The sequence below is a fragment of the Lathyrus oleraceus genome, chromosome 1, assembly GCF_024323335.1.
Source record: "Lathyrus oleraceus cultivar Zhongwan6 chromosome 1, CAAS_Psat_ZW6_1.0, whole genome shotgun sequence".
NCBI classification, from domain to species: Eukaryota; Viridiplantae; Streptophyta; class Magnoliopsida; order Fabales; family Fabaceae; genus Lathyrus; species Lathyrus oleraceus.
Window position 1 is genome coordinate 430,182,717 of NC_066579.1, and position 21,789 is coordinate 430,204,505.

The window sequence follows — 21,789 nt, forward strand, 5'->3', positions numbered from 1 at the left end:
AGGAATTGAATTTAAACAGGTTATTTCACTCATGGTAACGATGTCATCTATTTAGGTAGTACTTGATTTGGCTACAAGTTTGAATTTAGATGTGGAGAAACTAGATGTGAAAGCCACTTTTCTTCATGGGAATTTAGAAAAATAAATTTACATGTAGAAAATAGAGGGCTTAAAAGTTCAAGGAAAAGATTACTTAGTATGTCAGTTAAGCAAGAACTTGATTTTTCACTAGGTCCGCCTCATAAAAACCTGCAAAAAAAACAAGGTGGAGATATGCATGCCTAATAAAGTGCGCAGGCCTAAAACCTTGCTCGCCCTATAAAAATATGAGGGAGGGGGAAACCATACACCCCTAAAGCCTAAAAATTATAAATTTTCATGTCTACCACGTCAATTCCCATGTCCGTAAAAGCTCGCAGAAAACATGGTTGACATAGTAGAGGGTGCAGACTAAATTCTTGAATCAACCTATAAAAAAATGCTAGAAAACGAGCATATAAAAAAAGCACATCAATGTGAGATACCACTGAATATGTTATATATTGGAATCTAAGTAATTAACACTTGAGAAAATTCACACCTATGATAAGTATTTGGATAAGACGACAAAGTTCTTACCTGAGGTCAAGTATGAGTTCTACAGAAACATCGTTGGACTATTGTAGCCCTCCACCTAAATCAAAATGGGGCACTTTATTAGTTTTTCCTCTTTAGAATGAGAGAAAAAGAAGGATAGATAAAATATAAAATAGTAACTAAAATTTAAAACTACAAGAGAATTTTTACTAAATGAGTGAAAGAGAAAGAGAAAATTTCTCCCTAAACCATAACTATATATCGGTTACATTCACATTGCCTATAAAAGTAAGTTGTTTCATTTTATAACAACACATTAATAATAAGAGAGAGAATTTTTTGAGGGAAAAATTCAAAAGAGAGTTTAGCCAACTTTTTTATCGGTGAGATTGTAATAATTACTTTTTTTGTATTCTCATTAATTTGGAAAGAATATATTCTTGTTGTTCCATTGTTGTTATTTATTGTGTGAAAAAATTTTATTATGGGATAATGGATTGTTTGTTGGTCTTGTAATATGAATATTTTAATCGACATTTTCTCCAACAATATCATATAAGACTTTTGGTGAAAATACTTTCTCTTGCCGGTTGTTGTTCCCGACATTGTCTAAACTTTCCGACCACAAACCAATGCACAAACACAAGTACATGCGCTTAGACACAGTGTTCGCCATTGGTTACCAGTAATTAAAGCTTTACTTTTATACTTGAGTAATAACTAGTATCATTTTTTTAATAATAAAATAATATATCATAAAGGAGAGGCGAAAAATCCAATAAAGTACAATAAAAGGTCAACAAGACACAAGGATTGTCAATCCAACAAAGCAACAAACAAACAATAGACCAGCAAAAACAGAAGCACAAAATAAAAAATCGGGAGCAACCAAAAAGAAGGAGCGAAAGTCCAGAAACCACTCACACAGCAAAACACCACACAACAAGAACCAGACTAGAGCTCAGACTTCAAGCCTACCATCAATAGACAATAACCACAAGCAACGTCAAAAACCACTAAGTACCAGAGGGATAAGTCAGAACTCTTTTGCCGCTATAGGTTTAGACACATGATAGGGTTCTGAAGTCAGTAAGAGAAGAAGAATAAGTTCAAAGAGGATGTGTTAAGAACCAACTGCAAACCAAAAAAATACTCTTATCATCCCCCTCTTTCAAATTTTTTGATGAATTAGAAAAAAACTTATCATTATAAACACACCAGATAGTCTACACCACAATATCCCAAATCAGAATAAACTTACCCCTAAACTTAGCCTTAGATCCTACAAAAAGGAAAAACTCAAAAACAAACCTAAAATCCTTAGGAAGACTCATCTGCACCCCCCTAACCACCTAAAGATCATATATCAGACATTGAAAATCATACTACAAGCAACAAATATATAAGAGACTGACTCAATCTAATCCCTACACAATATACAATAGATTTTCTCTTGGTCGATAATGAACTTCTGCTTGAAATTTTTTTCCTTACATGAGAACCTATCTAGCAGAAGTTGTCAAAGAAAGATAATCATTTTAGAGGGAGCTCAACTCTCCCCAATCATAAATAAGTTAGGGTCACACTAACTAAGTGAGCGACATAGATGATACCAAATCCTAATTAGACTTGATAAACAGACATCGTAAAAAGGAAACCATCTTTAGAACATCTCTAAACCCATCTATCACTCTCAACACTATTCATATATGATAAATAGATTTTAATAACTTATAAAATTAACTTTCGGAGGCTCATGAATGTGTTATTAAGAATTGTTAATTGAATTGTTTATTCAAACACATGATAATCTTTAGAGCTGAATGAAGACTTTGCATCCACTTTGCTCCACAGTTGAACATTACCAACTTATCATGACATTAATGATATTTTATTTTGACTTCACCATTGTTTCCTTTTCTTTTCACTTTCATGCATATAATAATTATAATCTTTATTTGTTACATATCTATCATGTAAAATAATTGAACGAAAACATAGCAACAAAGGTAGCAAAAGAATAGACACCTAAAGGTAACCTTTAATCATGCTCCAATTATTATAACTATAATTTATCTTCCTTGTGATTTATATATAGTTATATTAACTATCACATTCATTTTCTTACCACGACTAAAATAATTAAGATATTTATGTGTTGCATATCATGTGGTCGAGCAAAAGGAAAATTCCAACAAATACTGCTGAATCCATGATATCATAATTTTAATTATTCACCATGTTATATAGGTGGCATATTTTTAATTCATTGAATCATTATTCAAATGACATGAGAATGAAAACTTGCCACAAGAGAGAGAAGAGGGTATATTAGTAAATTCATAGTATCAATCATTTGACATTATACTCAATCAAACAATAATAATCATGAATCTAACTACATATATAAGCTCTAGCTCTATTTCATAATTCATTTCCTACTCCCACAAAATCTCATAATATACCACTTTTCTAGATTTAAATTAGCATGGCCAAATCACTATATCTAGAGGAAGATTGTGTGAAAAACAACAAATTAAAAAATCATATTAGCCATAATAAGGAAAAGAATTTATCTTTCTTTGCTTCTATTTTTTCTCTTTTCATCTACATATGTATCTTCTATATCTTCAACCTTTCTCCTTCTACTCTCTTGAACAACAATATCTTTTGGTTTATCATGTCCAACACTTTAATCCTCATCATAGCTATTGACTATGAAGCATTCTCTTCATCCAAACAAAAACAAGAACATCTTCATGAAGAATATGTGAAACATAGTCAAGAAATTAGAAACCATGTCTCATCAATTGCCACATATGATGAAGTTGAACAAGTTGATAAACAATGCATTATCAATCCAAAACAAGAGCTAGAACATGTTAAGAAAGACACAATTGTCCCTCAACGTGTGTTGGAAATTGTGTTACAAAATCAACCAAAGAAAAGTACTAATGATGATAGCACAAATGAGAAGAAGAATTCAACACTTCATTTGAAAGTAGATGATGATGATTTTGATCCTAGGGAACATGAAAAGAATGCAAATTTTCCTACAAGATCAGTTTTCAGAAGAAGTAAATCTTATAGACACAATAGAGCGAAACATGTTGTGATTGATGAAAGCAAGAACTCAGTGAGAAGGTTAGATTGTATGAAGATAGAACCAAAAGTAGAAGAAGAAAATGAGTTTTCAAAGATGTCAAATGAGGATCTTAATAAGAGGGTGGAAGAGTTCATTCAGAAATTCAATAAGCAGATTAGACTTCAAGCATCATGTATAAATTAATGTCAAATTTTGATGTCTTGTAGCTTTTGTGCTTGTTTATTTAATCTTGCATTTTGCTATACAAGTTCTGAGTCCTATCTTTTTCTCATACTGTTTCACTTGTCTATTTTCTTTGGATTTTGTGCATGCATGCGCCAGCATGTTCCTTTTCATCCTTTTAAGTATTTCTCCTTAGACAAATTGAAAAATTGAGACAGTCATATCCAAGGATCTCATAATTTCTTTAAATCTTTCATACTTTTTCAAATATTTTAGACATGATCTTTTACTTTAAAATGTTCTTGAATTTAGTGAGGAATATTATTCTTGAGGATGATAAAATTATAAATTTATTAAGAATAGATTTTTCTCTTGAGTAAATAACTCTTCCATAAGAAATTGATATTTTGGTTGTTTGTAATTGGGGGATTAATCTTAATTTCTTATTGGTTCGTGAGATCCGTCATTGTAAAAACTCTTTTATTTCGTGACCAGTAAAAGTCTCCACAACGGTTTCTTGAGCTCAACCCATTTAAAAACTCTATCAATTTCAGATCAGTCTGGTGTAAAATCTCATTTGATTTATGAATTTATCCCGCTATAAATCCTTAGTAGGTTTGAGATCATTTTGGTATAAATCTCGTTTCAATTCGTGGTCAGTCAGTATAAAAGTTCGGTTCGGTTAAGAGGATAGCTAACTCAAAACTTTGTCTTAGTTAGAGGTCAGTCTATGCAAAATCTCTATTGGTGTGAAGACTAAATGCTTTAAGACATGTTCGTTGTTTGGTTAGAAGTTAGCCTGAAAATTTATTCCTTATATAAGGGGTTTGTGGATATAATCTTCTAAAAACACTCAAGCATAGTGGATACTCTTAAGATCAATTCTTAGGAATATGATTAAGTCTTCTTGAGTGAACCTATCTCATGTGTCATTTATCTTTCCTTATCTTTTGTATTTTTAGTATTTTTTTTACTTTGAGTTTCCACTGCATACTTATTCAAACGCTTTTGATAAAATATTTGCAAACGTTGATTCATCAAATGATTAATTTTTAAATCATTGATTTTTAAACCTCCACAATTCATCCTCTCTTATGTATGGAGTCACATGTTGAACAATAAAGACTATGTCTTGCTAGAGCCTTGCATGGAGGACAAAAGAGCCTGCACAATGCACCCACGAGGAATAGAGAACAAATTGTTTTATTTTTATATGGGCATTATAGTCAACTTAGCAATAGGTATTCCTTTTAGTGTCTTTAAGGTCGATGTCTTGAGGGATTTCAACATCGCCTCATCAATTACGTTCAAATAGATGGGAATTTATGAAAGGCATTGTGATCACTTTGTAGAGCTTTAAACGCCATTCCCACTATTAATATATTCTTTTCTTTCTACGGGACTAAGGGCATCAATAAAGAATGTTGGGTTTTGGTGAGCGTCACTGTTCCATCTTTACAAATTGGAATTGCAAGTTTGTTCGATTTAGAGGTAACACCGAGCACTTTGATGCACTATTACGAAAAACCCATTTTACATCGGTTAAACAAGGGACTTTACCTCAATTTCATAGTTTAGGTAATGAAAGATGTCATTGTTCGCGAGATTATGAGGCTATCAAAATGACTAACTTTAAGTGTATAGTCTATCGCGTAATTTTAAAAGATATTGATCCCACAAAGACCAATAGGCAAATCTATCGTTTCTAATTGTTATGGTGTTTATCTAAGGTGAATGAATTAAGAATGGGTGAGACAAAATTAAATAACTTTAATAAATTTAGGTGAATAATACCGGGTTGTGGCTCTCATCAAACGATAGTACTCTTGTTTGCTTCTAAATAGGATCGTTGTACATGGAAATATTTTCTACCTTGAAAAGAATGTGATTGAATAAGAACTATCGTTCTCGCATATTCATAACTGGATTTGATTCTTTAATCTTTATCGTCCATTGTTATATGTGACCGACACTTAATGCGTTAAAGTAGTAAATCCTATTTTAAGAAATCAGACTCTTTACTCGATTGAAAAATAATTTTGATTGGAAAATTTAACTTAAAAGGGTTCCAGGATTTCGCTCTGGCAACCGGATCCTAAACCTACAAATGCGTCCGCAAATAGTTTTAAAACCTCCTTCTAGAAATATTAGACTTTCCTAGTTAATTAACAAAGTCTTTTCGCGGTATTCATTAATAAAAAACAAATCAATCTTATTCTTTAATGTCGCACGGCTTCGATCTTACCCGACGTTTTCACGACTCTACTTTCGCAGTGACCGACTAAATTAAATTCAGAAAGATTGTATTAGAATCAAAAAAACCCACAATCTAAAACCTAAAGAAGAGTACCTTCAAGTGACGACCCTCACATCCCAGCATTAATAAATTAGCTAGACATGTTTATGACAAACATGAAGATATAAGTTTGAAGCTTAGAAGTAGACATTACGGAAAAGTAGTTTAAAGCAACACAGTGCGATAAGTAAGACTTGTAAATAAAAGTAGCAGTGTGAGGCAAGATAAATAAAATGCGAGTAAATAAATAAAGCGGTAATAAAATGCGAAATATGATAAAAACCTGCTCCAAATGGAGACTTGAATCTGATACAGAGTAAATTGTTGAAGACTTGTAAAGGAATATAAATAGCGGCAAGAATAAAATGCGGGAAAATAAAGTGCTCCAAACTTCGTACAAACTCAATACTCTCTGGTGTTATAACCCCTCGATGTGACGAGTTAAATTAAAAGGGTTCAAGGCTTTCGCTCTGGAAACCGGATCCTAAACCTACAAACGCATCCTCAAATAGTTTTAAAACCTCATTCTAGAAATATTAGACTTTCCTAGTTAATTAACAAAGTGCTTTTGCGTTATTGATTAATAAAAAACAAACCAATCTTATTCTTTAATGCCGCATAACTTCGATCTTATCCGACATTTTCACGACTCAACTTTTGTAGTGACCGATTAAATTAAATTCATAAAGGTTGTATTAAAATCAAAACAACCTATAATCGAAATCCTAAAGAAGCAACGGTTAGAGTACCGTCAAGTGACGGTCCTCACATCTCAGCATTAATAAATTAGCTAGACATGCTTATGAAAAACATGAAAATATAAGTTTGAAGCTTAGAAGTAGATATTACGGAAAAGTAGTTTAAAGAAATACGGTGCGATAAATAAGACTTGTAAATAAAAGTAGTAGTGTGAGGCAAGATAAATAAAATGCGAGTAAATAAATATAGCGGTAATACAATGCGAAATATGATAAAAACCTGCTCAAAACAGAGGCTTGAATCTGATACAAAGTAAATTGCTGAAGACTTGTAAAGGAATATAAATAGAGGCAAGATTAAAATGTGGGAAAATAAAGTGCTCCAAACTTCGTACAAACTCAATACTCTCTGGTGTTATAACCCCTCGATGTGACGAGTTATAACTTTGATCGGTGATTTTCGTGCTCAAGATTGTGCTAAGCTTGGATGATTAAAATAATGAACTTTATGGTCTATTTATACTAGCACTAGACCTAGGGAAGCATGTAACTCCTTCAGCATTCGTGTGAGGAAAAAATGGTGGTCATGGGGGTGAATCTCCAACTGCCTTTGAGTGGAGCGCCAAAATCAAAGATGGCGACCGCCATGTAGGGAAAGAGAACGCCATGTTCCCAAAATGGCAAGACCCAGTCTTTATGATCGTTGGGACGTGGGACACGTCATCTTCCCCGTAGCTACCTCTATGGAGAACGCCATGTGTACATTTTACTCATTTTCTCCGTTTTGCTTCATTTCTTCGAGTAAGGTCTTTTCTAGGTCATGTACCTGAAAACAAGGAAAAGTACCAGCATGACAATAGAAATGATAATAAAAGGATGGTAAAACATGTGCAATCCGAGTCAAATATGTAGTGTGTTTTGGTGCTATCAAAATCTCCCATACTTAAACCATTGCTTGTCCTCAAGCAAAACTTGTGCTAAGAAGAAAAATAGTAACTCTCGTATCTTTATTTTAGGATATAGACTTTGCTTTAGCTATGATCGTGTCGATAGGTACTACCTTGCAAACTAAGGATATCGTAACAATACATTCCGCATTTGTGGTCATAAGTCTCCTTATTATACAAACCAATCTGCATTATGTTATTATGCCTAGGCCTTACTTAATCATCCCATTTTTCATCTTTTTCATTCAGGCGCAATCACATTAAACCCATTATATGTACACACACAATGAGGAGATCTGTTAGTAATTATGATTTATTTTTGCCGAAGGGGCTCTGGTATCAAAGCGGTTTGCTCCTTTTTCAAATTGCAGATGCGGGGGATCAGATCATAATCCGCCCTACCAACTTCAGAACCGGACACCTCTGAACCAACCAACAATATGAACTTATTATTTTTCACTACCGGTTGGTATTTATGCTTTATCATTTACTCATTTTTGCTCAAAATCACACACTTATTTGGACTAATCTTCCTACTTAGTGTGTGCTTAAGATGGTGCTGACTGCTAAAGTAAACTACTTAAGGACTTATTTAGGGGTGGGAGTTCAAGGCCATGACATACCAAGTATCTGGATCGATCTCTATGATAAGGAGACTTACGGTGTTAAGACGATACCGATCTTAGGAGCTTTCACAAGTCCCAACAACCTATCCTTAGCTTGTTTAATAGCCTAATATTTCAAAAATAAACATTATTTTCTTCTTCATTTTTGTTTTGTTTTTTGGTATGGCTCAAGAAATGAAAGAATTAATAAACAGCAGAAAATCACGCATAAAGACTCGACATCACATGCAATGATAAAATGATAAATCTAACTAGAAAGCAATAAATATAGTGATAAAAACAGTAAAGATCCCATCCCACACTCAAACTGAACATTATCCTCAATGTTTCGATGTAAGGTGAAGAATGAGAGAAAGAAAATGTGTCCAAGCTCAAAAACGACATCGACCATCATGTCCGCCTCGCCCATACTGAGGGTGTGGAACTCCAACATGCTGCACATACTCACGTAATACATCCAACCTTGCCCGTAATCTTGTTATCTCTTCAATTAGGTCCCCACATGTTCAGTTCAGTCCGTTCAATGTAATAAATTTGTTGGGCCTGAATCTGATGGATATGGGTCACCATCTCGGTTTGTTGCCTCTGTATGTCTCTTTACCGTTTATATATTCGGATAAGAAAAGAAAAAGAAATGATAAATGAAATATGTGGGTTTCCTCCCACGCAACGCTTTGTTTGACGTCGGTAGCTCGACGACTCAGGAATGTAAGTACTCATGGTGGTTCTTTCGAGGATGAATCATCGGTCAAACTTTTAATTATCCTCGATTTCCATGGCCACTTATCAAGCCATCTCTCATATCCATCACCTTTTCTTTTCTTCCTTCTGCGAGGTGGTTCATCCTTCTGAACTTGTGGTGGTGGTTCTGGATCTATCTTGAGAAATAGCTTTTCAAGTTTGGGTTCAATTTTTTCATCCACCACCTCAAAGTCTAACTTGCTTGTCTTAATACTAATGAGTTCCCTAGTTTCATGGTCTTCTAATTTTCTCTTCTTATTTAGGATCTCAAACAAAGGTGCATTGATGGGGATATTTTCCAATTTCTCATCATACCTTTCGGATTTTGAGTCGACCTTAACTCCCACATACCTTTGCAAGAAAGGAGTTGGTGATTTATTGGGAGCAGGAACAACATAGATTGCGTCCTTCTCTACCTCTTCGACAACTTCCCTTTCGGGTGGTGTCAGTGAATCTTTCTCAATCTCTACTCTTTTCTCACCTGAACCCTCCTTGTTATCATTCTCCTTATGATTTTTGATAGATTTTTCACTGGTGGTTGTTACAACATCCACATGTTTCTTAGGGAAGGGTCCTAGAGGTGTCTGTGCAAGCAGGGAGATTTGAGTCTCAATTTCCTTATTATGAGTTGCTAAGGACTCGACCACAGTGTTCATCCGCCTAATGGTTTCTTTAGTATTAAAAAGTTGGTTTATAAACTCTTTATTCCGCATGGTTTATGTTGCCATAAATTTTCGCATAGTGCATTCTAGGATGGAGAGAGTTAGTGTCTCAACATAATTATCCCAGATAATATTAAGATTGAAGTTATGAGACTCATGCGGTACTTCATAATATTGAGAGTGGTAATTGTAAGAAAAATGTTGGCGATGCATAGTGATATAGACTAAGGTACCTTAATCTAGATGGTGTAACAACAAGTTATGATATTTTGACATAATTGGTCCCCGACAACGGCGCCAAAAACTTGTTCGCGAGATTATGAGTCTATCGGAATGACTAACTACAAATGTATAGTCTATCGCGTAGTTTTAAAAGATATCAATCTCACAGAGACCAATAGTAAAATCTATCGTTTCTAATTGTTACGGTGTTTATCTAAGACGGATGAATTAAGAATGGGTGAGACGAAATTAAATACCTTTAATAAATTTAGGCGAATAATACGGTGATGTGGCTCTCATCAAACAATAGTACTCTTGTATGCTTCTAAAGAGGATCGTTGTACGGGAAAAATCTTTTCTATTTTGAAAAGAATGTGATTGAACAGGAACTTTCACTCTCGCGTATTCAGAACCGGATTTGACTCTCTAATCTATACTGTCAACTGTCACATTTGACCGACACTTAATACGTTAAATCAGTAAATCCTATTTTAAGAAATCAGACTTTTTACTCGGCTGAAAAGTAATTTTGATTGGAAAATTTAAATTAAAAGGGTTCAAGGCTTTCGCTCTGGAAACCGGATCCTAAACCTACAAACGCATCCTCAAATAGTTTTAAAACCTCATTCTAGAAATATTAGACTTTACTAGTTAATTAACAAAGTGCTTTTGCGTTATTCATTAATAAAAAACAAACCAATCTTATTCTTTAATGCCGCACAACTTCGATCTTATCCGACATTTTCACGACTCAACTTTTGTAGTGGCCGATTAAATTAAATTCATAAAGATTGTATTAAAATCAAAACAACCTATAATCGAAATCCTAAAGAAGCAACGGTTAGAGTACCGTCAAGTGACGGTCCTCACATCCCAGCATTAATAAATTAGCTAGACATGCTTATGAAAAACATGAAAATATAAGTTTGAAGCTTAGAAGTAGATATTACGGAAAAGTAGTTTAAAGAAATACGGTGCGATAAATAAGACTTGTAAATAAAAGTAGTAGTGTGAGGCAAGATAAATAAAATGCGAGTAAATAAATATAGCGGTAATACAATGCGAAATATGATAAAAACCTGCTCAAAACAGAGGCTTGAATCTGATACAAAGTAAATTGCTGAAGACTTGTAAAGGAATATAAATAGCGACAAGATTAAAATGTGGGAAAATAAAGTGCTCCAAACTTCGTACAAACTCAATACTATCTGGTGTTATAACCCCTCGATGTGACGAGTTATAACTTTGATCGGTGATTTTCGTGCTCAAGATTATGCTAAGCTTGGATGATTAAAACAATGAACTTTATGGCCTATTTATACTAGTACTAGACTTAGGGAAGCATGTAACTCCTCCAGCATTCGTGTGAGGAAAAAATGGTGGTCATGGGGGTGAATCTCCAACTGCCTTTGAGTGGAACGCCAAAATCAAATATGGTGATCGCCATGTAGGGATGGAGAACACTATGTTCCCAAAATGGAGAGACCCCGTATTTGTGATCGTTGGGACGTGAGACGCGTTATCTTCCCCGCGACTACCTCTATGGCGAACACCATGTTGAACTTCATGTGTACATTTTACTCATTTTCTCCGTTTTACTCTATTTTGCTTTGTTTCTTCGAGTAAGGCCTTTTCTAGGTCATGTAATTGAAAACAAGAAATAGTATCAACATAACAATAGAAATGATAATAAAAGGATGGTAAAACATGTGCAATCCAAGTCAAATATGTAGTGTGTTTTGGTGCTATCAGTCATGAAAATTCGCCACTCTTCTCCTCGGTTACAAATCCACCGAGGGAAAAATTATATTGCTCATGGGTTCGAACCCCAACAACATCAATTTAGTATTTTATTGAAAATACGTAACTTTTCTTCTCGATGTTAAAATTACATGAGGTGAAAGATATATATACAACACCACCAACAACAACAATGACAAAAATTACAACAACAACAACAACCTTGAAAAAATTTCTAACTAATTAAGAAACCTTTAATATTTTTCTGTCTTGCAGTCCATTTAAGAGAATGATATTTACAAGTTTGAGCGACGACAAATCTCTCATGTTAAGGCAAAACTTAATGGACAAATGCTTTTATAGGAAAAATGAGTAATCATGCCCCTCAGTTGTTAGGATAAGCGAAAGGATATATTGCTTAACATTTAAATATAAAATAAAATAAAAAAGATTGCACTATTAAAAAAAGAATAAAACATAAATTGCAGTTGTTATCATTCGAAGTGTGTCCCTTAGTTACATTATCCCTCATTTGTGTCATAAAATGTGTTATTTATAGTAGTGATGTTACGCTTAAAGAGGAAGGTAGTCATATGAGCCTTTAAGGAATCAACATCAGGGATAATAGCTTCCAAACTAATCCCATGTCTTTATGAATTGTGATCCTTTTCTCCTTCATCAAGCCCCCCTCTTATAATATAGTAGAGACTCTCATGTGTACCAAGGTTAATAGACACAGTGAAAAAGTAATCATCCTTGTAATTCTTGAAAGACTCCATATACACTTCAAAGATCTTACAACACTAATTTACAGAGATCAACTTTTTAGGGTGATTGGGGTCAGAAAACTTTATGAGCACATGGTATAGGTAAAAACAAGACTAATGTAAGTAGGATATTCTTGTACTTACCAATACTAAAAAACATTCACATATGCTCAACTTATACTTCGAGGTTGTTGAAAGGAAGAGTAACTTACATTCAAGACAACAAACATTCATACATAGGCATCCCACACATATCAACCAAGATACATATATGTTTGTTGCTTTCTAAGATTATCACATGTCATCCTCGTGATGGTTCCATTTTTCGAAAGGCAAGATCTATTTTATTCTATACTCATGAAGAATCTTCAACATCGGTGGCAATTCTCGAGCCGGTAGTGACACCTTTTTCACCATGCCTTATTTACTCTTCAAATACAAAATATTTGTGTGCATAATTCATAAATCTTGATTGTTCCTTCAACCAGCATCTTACTTCCTCAACAATGACCCTACGCTTGAAGTGACACTCTAAGACCTAGTAATCTTTGTGCCCTATAGTGATCCATACAATTTCTGACGATATAAGAGTTAGTCATCTTAATTTCCCCAAAACCAAAGGCTGCCCTTATTTGTCTCATCTCGATACGAGTATGATTAGGCTCATTATCACCAGGATTAACCATCATCGGTTTAATGATAGAATCGACATCATTGAGTTTTACATTACTAAGGTCTACAAAAGGATACCTAAATTTGGATTTCCTAGGTTTTCCTTATGCAAGAAGAATGAAACCTCAAGAAGAAAAAATGGAAAAAAGGAAATACCTTATTGTAATGCAGGTTGTCTGAACAAACTTAATGAAGACACAAAGCTTTGTGATTCAAAGCGAAGCAATATGAATGTAAAAATCCCCAACAATGATGAAAGCAATTAATTTCTATAACTAAACTATTAAAATGAAGAAGAATTCAAAAAGTAAAGTTTGATCCCCAAGTTCCTGCTTTATAGGCACATCGAGCGCCAAGTTCGACGATCGTGATTCCCCAGAAGACCAATATTTGAGTCCAATAGCTCGCATGATTTCTTGAAAATGTTACGGAACTTGAGTATGCCTAGGAACATTACATTCTTTCACTATGTATCTGGGGGTAATTGGAATTCATCGCCGCAACAACATTTCACCTAAATAAAACATATTTAATGTGCATGTTTCCGTTGCCAACTACTTATAGTAAACGCCACCACGAAGTTCCCTCTACACGATGCTCGTCCATAACGAGTAGTATTTCTCAATAGTTCATATTCTTGGGCGGGCCTTACTGATCTCTAAAATAATTCTCGCTTAAATAATGATAGCAAAGACTTGGAGAAAAAATGTTTTAGGTTAGCTAAAGGCCCATAAAGACTATCCCAATTCATATGCGCAATCTAGTAAGGCGCGACAATCACTGACCTATAGGTACAACCCACATCCTTGGATGTCACATAAGAGCATAAACCTCTTTCTATTAGGATGTTTGATCTACATTCAACAGTTACCCACACGCCATGTCTGACTCACCGGGGACCATTATAATTTTTCTTTCTACATAAGTGTGACTCAAAGTCACACATAAATACATTGTTCACCCATACTTGAAAATTTACACCTCATTCATATACTGACTTGAGTGTTGCTAATCCTTGTTGTTGATACCATCTTCGATCACTGAGTATTGTTACCACCTTATCGAGAGTCTTCACATGGTGATCCTCATAAGCCTTTCACAAGTTATCTATTTTAGTTCAAAATAAAAATTAAATTCAATAAATAATTTAGCAATTATGATTGATAGTTATAGTTATTTTTATAATGAATCTGAGCTAATTGTAATTTTTTAATAAAGTATTTTGTTTTATATTTTTAAGAGTTCTAATTTCTTTAATATGTGACAAATTTATCTCTCTTTTTATGAGTATTTGTTTAGTTATGTGGCAATATTAATTATATTCGATCACACATGCGTATAGAAGTGAATTTAATTAATTAATTGTTGGCATCTGTGTATTAGCCTGTTATAGATAACCTTCTATGTATAAGTAAGGTCCATTTGTAACTAATCGGTATTGAATTTTATAAAAGATTAGAGAAACAATGCTCTCTTCAGCTTTTCTCTGTGGTCAATTCAACATTATTTTTGTTGATTGTGTAAACATTGCATGAGATTCAATATGGTATCATGAGAATGGTTTAAGATCTGGTGGCCCACATGCTATTAGGTTTTCCCTATCTGGTCACCCACCATTTAATTTCAGGCTCCGGGTGTTCAACACTAAGCGTGAGAGGGTGTGTTAAGAATCTCAAATCAAACAATATATGTCTTTAACATATGCTTATTAGTATGGGTAATCCTCATCTTACAAACTGATTATGTAAAACTGAGTTTGGCACAGACACATTTTTTTAACATGGTATCAGAAGACTTTTTAGTCAAATATTATGTTCCCTCTTTTTTCTAGAACAGCCAAAAGACCCAATTGACTAAGGCCCAAATAATCAAAGTCCACTTTACTCGACCCAACATATAAAAAAATTGTTCATACATTAAGAGAAGACATTTAATCTTTAATCTCCAATTTCAATATACTCATTTTAAATCTTGAACTGACTTGAGCGTTGAAGTGCTAATCATGCAGGTCCACTCCACATCATCGTAAAAGAGATCACAACCACCATTTAAGATTAGTAGTTAACCAACTCTCTTCATTTTTGGATTCTTCGCAGAGCTTGAGCATCCATTTCTGGTTCCCGTATGAAAAAATGGCACTATGTATGGGAATTGACTTCTGATTGTTGTGTTTTCCATAAAAATTATCTTTGCTTCACAACCACCATCGATGAAGTTGAAAAATTCCAGATCTGAATTCTTGTGGTTCTGTTCTAGATCTCCGACTTATCAATTTGTAACCTCCTTAGGTTACCAAGTCAAGAACGAACCAGTTTTTAATTCCTACGTTCTCACCAAATCTGGACTCGCCTTTCAAGTTATCATTCACAACCTTCTCATATCTCTTAATCAAAAAGCGCTCAGAAGCAAAATCAGAGATTTATTGTAGTTGATTCAACTGATGATATTCTCAACCACGATTCTCTAAAGTTAGGACCTTCTAGTTTTTCGAAACTTCCGCACGGTGACAAAAGGAAGGATCTGAGATTCAGATTTAGAGGGTCCCCGGGGTGCGAAACTTATGTCCATGAAGGTGACCTCGTGAACTCGCAGCCCATCCCTCAGTCTAATGTTACTTGTGTTTCCATCCCAACCAGGATACTTATTGTGGCTATTTAGAAGATATTGCAAGTTCATAGTTAACTTTACGCGCATATCGAGTCTGAGACACCTTCTAAAGGAACTAGAGGACATCCTACCAGCCAATGGACTGGCCTCAGGTCAAATTTGGAGTCCCTCTTATCGCTTGGCCCAATCCTACTAATAAAAGCTAGTCTGGGAGCACCAGATAGATAGTATGTGTATCCGAGCACATAAGCAACATTCTCGAACGACATCACTCATGGCTTGGATAAGTGGACGACCAAAGCCCCTTTTATCATAACAGAAAAAGTGAAAGGATACACCGGCCACCTATCCCAGACGAGGGCACCCTGGATCTCGATAACCCTTTTCGAATGTTGCTCGGCTGCACCATCTCGAAAGGAAAGATTAGTTCAGAGAGCTTTCATCACAAGGAATTTCTCGTGTCCCCATGAGAAAAAGTGCCTCACCAAAGCATTTGACAAAGCAATTTTATGAGTCCAAAACCAACGGCTAATCTCAAGCTACACTCTTAGGAGTAATCATCCTCCCAAACACACATCATTAAGAAAATGCAAGGCAAAATACCTTGGACACTGTCCAACTAAGAGAGGCACCTTTAAGAAAGGATTCTCACCCTGAATCCTTAAATAGGATCTTCCATCTTGGAACTGTAAGGGCAAACTGTCATACAACATACGATCATAGGTTTCGATGATGACAAATTACCACCATGGATGAATCGGCATTGTCGATTCCACCTCTACAAAACAAATGCAACATATCACCTATCATATTCTTTTCTATGTTCATCTAAACTGTTATATTTCATACAACATATGTGGATAAAATGTGGTCATGACAAAATGCATGAAAACCACAAAAGTCTGAATTTTTGCAGATTTGCAGGGTTTGAGTCGACCGCAGGGTCGGCGCATAACATAGTGCGTTTCCTCACGGGTCAGCGCACGAAGGTTTGAGTCGACCGCAGGGTCGGCACATGAAGGTTTCACTTTCCCATGGGTCAGCGCACGCCGACCTATGGTCGACGCATACTGATGTGTTTTTCAGATTGTCCAAAACTGCAGACTATGCGTCGACGCATAGACCTGCTATGGTCAACCGTTCGCGCGCAAATACAGTTTTTTTTTAGTAATTCCCACTTTGTTTGAAAAGATGTTAAGTGGGTTGGTTGGTTTGTTACTATAAATACAAGTTCAGTTACTTGTATCAACTAACAATTTTTTTGACAAATCGATTTAAGTGTACAAAGAACAAGAAAAAGTGAAATAGGTGTCCAAGATTCTTCATCTTCATCTTCAACATCTCACAACACATCAATTACACACAACCATTTTTGAAGTGCTTTGTGATTGGTTAAAGGTGATAACGTTCGAAGCCGAGATTGGGGAATCCGGTTCGGGTTGAAGCTTGCGACAGGTTTTTTCTTGAATAAAACCTTTAGTGTTTTGTCCTCCAAGATTGGTTTGATTTTGGGGGTTTTTGGACGATTTCTTCACCAATTTTCAGCTGAGCGAAGGTGATTGAGAAGAGAAAGTCTTCATCAATCTAGTAGCGGATTCAGTGATATTGAAGGGAAGATTTCGGGTTCGATTTGTTGTAGTTGAGATCAGCCGGGCCGAGGGTTTGAAGAACTGAGAGTTATTCAACAAAGGGGCTGGAATCGGAGGTCTATCAACAATAATCGAAGGATTTGATTCACCTTGAATCAAGGAACAATGAGTGGAAGCAACATTCAACGTCGTGAGAATTCTGTTGTATAATTGCTTTTTAATCCTTGTATAAACTGTTATACTCAACAGGTGATATCTAGTAAAGCAATCTCAATTCTAGTTTTAGAATTGAGGGCAGACGTACCTCGAAGTGAGGACGACGGGGGAACTGCCTCATCAAATCTTTGTCTTCTCTATTTTTCAGCATATTTGTTTTTGGCTTAAAATAAGTGATTTTTGTATAAGCACTTTTATCAAACCTTGATATTAATTGAGTAAGAAGTTAAAACTCTGTTTTTTGAATCCATAGTACAAATAAGATATTGTACTAAACTAGTTGGAATCACTTACTCAACATAAATATCACTTGGAGTGTTTTTGCACACCAAGTGTTTGATAATTTGCCTAAACCAAAATTATCTTAGTTGTGTATCTAGTTTGGTTTGCTCTTTGAATCATTGGAACTAGGAATCTTAGCAAGTGAAATAAATCATTGATAGTGTGACTAGTGTAGTGACTCTTATTCTACATTATCACTAATCCATAGGCTAGACGCATATCTGGTTTTCCAATAACCGTTCGTTTTAGACTATATTTTCCTCGGCCGCTTCCGCACTTAAAACAAATTTTCAAAACCAATTTTTAATTGGTAGCGCCGACTCAATTTTTAATTGGGATCTATTCAATCCCCCCCCCCCCCTCCCCCTTTCTAGATCCGTGCCATAGTCTAACAAGTGGTATCAGGAGCACCGGTTCACTTTGTGCTTCAAAATATAACTTTGATAGAAAATGGCTAACGAACCTAAAGGGGCTTATAATAGAGCTCCCGTTTTCAATGGTGAAAATTATAGTTATTGGAAAGACTGTATGCGGGTGCACATAAATTCCATAGATAGAAAAATATGGAACGTTATTCTCAATGTTCCAATTGAAATAACCATGACCAATGAGAATAATGAATTAGTGCCAAAGCCCGAAGCACAATGGGCCGATGATGATGAAAGAAAATACAATTATGATTGGAAAGCCAAAAATATCTTGATCTCCTCATTAGGTGTAGATGAATACTATCGTGTATCCCATTGTCCTACTGCTAAGGCCATGTGGGGTTCACTACAAATCGCCCATGAGGGGACGAACGATGTTAAGTTGGCAAGAATCAACACACTAACACAAGAGTTTGATCTTTTTTTCATGGAGCAAGGGGAAACCATTGCTGACATGCAAAAGAGATTTACTCATCTCATCAATCGATTAAATTCATTAGGTAGGCCGGTTTCCAATGATGTTGCTACTAATAAGATCTTGAGATGTCTTAACAGGGAATGGCAGCCGAAAGTGACCGCCATCAAAGAAGCAAATGATCTCACCGTATTAGACTTGACAACATTATTTGGCAAACTACAAGAGCACGAACAAGTACTCTTGAGCCTAGAACAACACGAAAAGAAAGAAAAGAAGGACAAAACAAGAGTGAGTGAAAAGAAATCTATATCTCTTAAGACTTCCTCCTCGAAGTCTCAAGCAAAAGAGCAAAGTGATTATTCCTCGAGCGACGAAGAAGAAGAGGACAAGAGCGAAGATATGGGGTTGTTCGTTAAACGTTACAATCGTTACGTGAGAAAGAACGGCATCCAACATTCCGAGAAGAACTTGGTAAACTTCCGGAAACAATCGAGGTACTCTAAAAATGATGACTCAAAAGGTAAAAAGACTAGAGGGTCGTGTTACACTTGTGGGAAGCCCGGTCATCACAAACCGGACTGTCCGATGAACAAGAAGACAAAGGAAAAGGAATCATCCAAATCACACAAGAAATCATCAAAGCCAAGGAGAGCGTACATAGCTTGGGAAAGCGATAGCGACTCCTCCGATGATGAAAGTTCTAGTGATGAAGATGAAGCTGTAAACCTATGCCTCTCTGCTCATCAAAAGAACAAAAAGAAACAGGTACGACATGCTAAATATGAAAAATCCTCTAGTAAGTCTCATCATGAATTACAAGCTACATTTGATACTCTATACTGTGAAACTAAAGAGGCCTTTAAAAGGCTTGCCTCAAATAACCAAATTTTTATCCATTTGGAACAAAAAATTCGAGAATCCGAAAGGAAACTTGAGGCACTCAAAGCTTCTATTGTAGAAAGCACAAAAGCAGGTTGTGAGGACCTTAGAAATACGATAATTAACTATGGGTGTGATACCTGTTATATTTGGCAAGGTGAAGTAAGAAACCTAAAGACCAAACTTGACAAGGCTCTTGAGCCCAAGATTACCTTTGCAATCGATAAATCAAACTTTCAAAAAAGTATGGTTAATCCATATCAAAAATATAAATATGTTATAAAGGATGAAGATAGCAAAGGCAATCAAAATGTTAATTTCTCTTGTCTTTATTGTTGCACGAAAGGTCACTCCATTGCTAAATGCAGGTTTAGGAGATTCTTAGTTCCTAAAGGCATTTATCAATGGCTGCCCAAATGCAACCATCTCGTTACTAACTATTCAGGACCCAATAAGCCATTGGGTACCTTCTCGTGTTAATTGCATTTCCATAGGTACAATTCCTCGAGACCACCGAGAGAAGATGGGTTCTCGACAGTGGATGCTCAAGGCACATGTCAGGAGACATATCACTCTTCATTGACTTCGTGGCTAAGAAGAAAGGATATGTAACCTATGGTGACAACAACCGTGGAGCAATACTAGGTAAAGGTAGTGTAGGTAACCCTTCTTCCACTACTATTTCTGATGTATTGCTTGTCGAAGGTCTTAAACACAATCTACTTAGCATCAGTCAATTATGTGACAAAGGATACAATGTATCTTTTTCAAAAGATTGTTGCAAAATTGTACATAATGATGATAAGAAGAGTATGTTTAATGGCCTGCGAGTGAATAATGTCTATATGTTAGACTTGAACGAAGTATCGTTAACAAGTGACAAATGCCTTGTAACAATGAGTGAAGATTCATGGTTATGGCATAGGCGTTTAGCACATGTTAACTTTGACTTACTAAATAAAGTAGTCTCAAAAGATCTAGTCTTAGGTCTCTCCAAAATAAAGTTCACCAAGGATCACCTTTGTGATGCTTGTCAAAAAGGGAAGCAAACGAGGATCTCATTTAAATCCAAAAATATCGTTTCAACAACGAGACCTCTCGAACTTCTTCATATGGACTTATTTGGGCAGTCTAGGATTAAAAGTCTAGGAGGAAACTATTACGGTTTCGTAATAGTGGACGATTTTTCTAGATTTTGTTGGACTATCTTTTTAGTAAGCAAGAGCGATACGTTCGCCGCCTTTGAAAGGTTTGCTAAGCTTTCCCAAAATAAATTAAATACAAACATTGTTTCAATTAGAAGCGACCATGGGGGTGAGTTCGAAAACCATTTATTTGAAGAATATTGCGGTAACCATGGTATCGATCATAACTTCTCCGCTCCACGTATTCCTCAACAAAATGGGGTTGTGGAGCGTAAAAATCGAATTTTGGAAGAATTGGGAAGAACAATGATTAACGAAAGTGGTTTACCGAAATATTTTTGGGCCGACGCCATTAGTACGGCGTGTTATGTTTTGAATAGGGCGCTCATTCGCCCCATTCTAAATAAAACACCGTATGAGCTTTTAAAAGGGCGAAAGCCAAATGTTTCTCAATTACATGTTTTCGGTTGCAAATGTTTTGTATTAAATAATGGAAAGGAAAACTTGGGCAAATTCGATTCCAAGGCCGACGAAGGTATTTTCCTCGGATACTCTCAATCGAGTAAAGCATATAGAATATATAATAAACGACTACTTGTTGTGGAAGAGTCTGTACATGTCACTTTTGACGAATCCTATCTGAGAAACGTCGAAAAGGGTAGTGTTGTTCATGGTGCAGGTACATCTACGGAAGACATACTCAAGGGTGGCGAGTCGGGGATTGATCAACCCGACAAAGTCAAAGTTGAGGAGGATAAAGATGTACACCATGAGGAAACCGAGGTAGCTCATCCGCCTTCAAACGATGATCTCCCTCAAGCTTGGAAGTCTCCCAAAGACCATCCAATTGACAACATTCTCGGAGATATCTCAAAGGGTGTTACAACTCGATCAAAGCTAAGTAATCTCTGTTATCACTTCGCTTTCGTTTCACAAATGGAACCTAAAAACCCTAAAGAAGCCCTACTCGATGAACACTGGTTTTTGTCAATGCAGGAGGAACTAAATCA

At 35.6% G+C, this 21,789-nt stretch overlaps 1 protein-coding gene across 1 annotated transcript; it reads left to right on the plus strand.

The window, feature by feature from the left end:
* Window positions 1–3,029: 3,029 nt before the first annotated feature.
* LOC127114470 (uncharacterized) lies at window positions 3,030–3,865 on the plus strand. The gene has a single exon (XM_051046588.1). It carries the CDS (start codon window positions 3,065–3,067, stop codon window positions 3,863–3,865), a length of 801 nt encoding a protein of 266 aa, XP_050902545.1. The 5' UTR covers window positions 3,030–3,064.
* The last annotated feature ends 17,924 nt before the right edge of the window (window positions 3,866–21,789 follow it).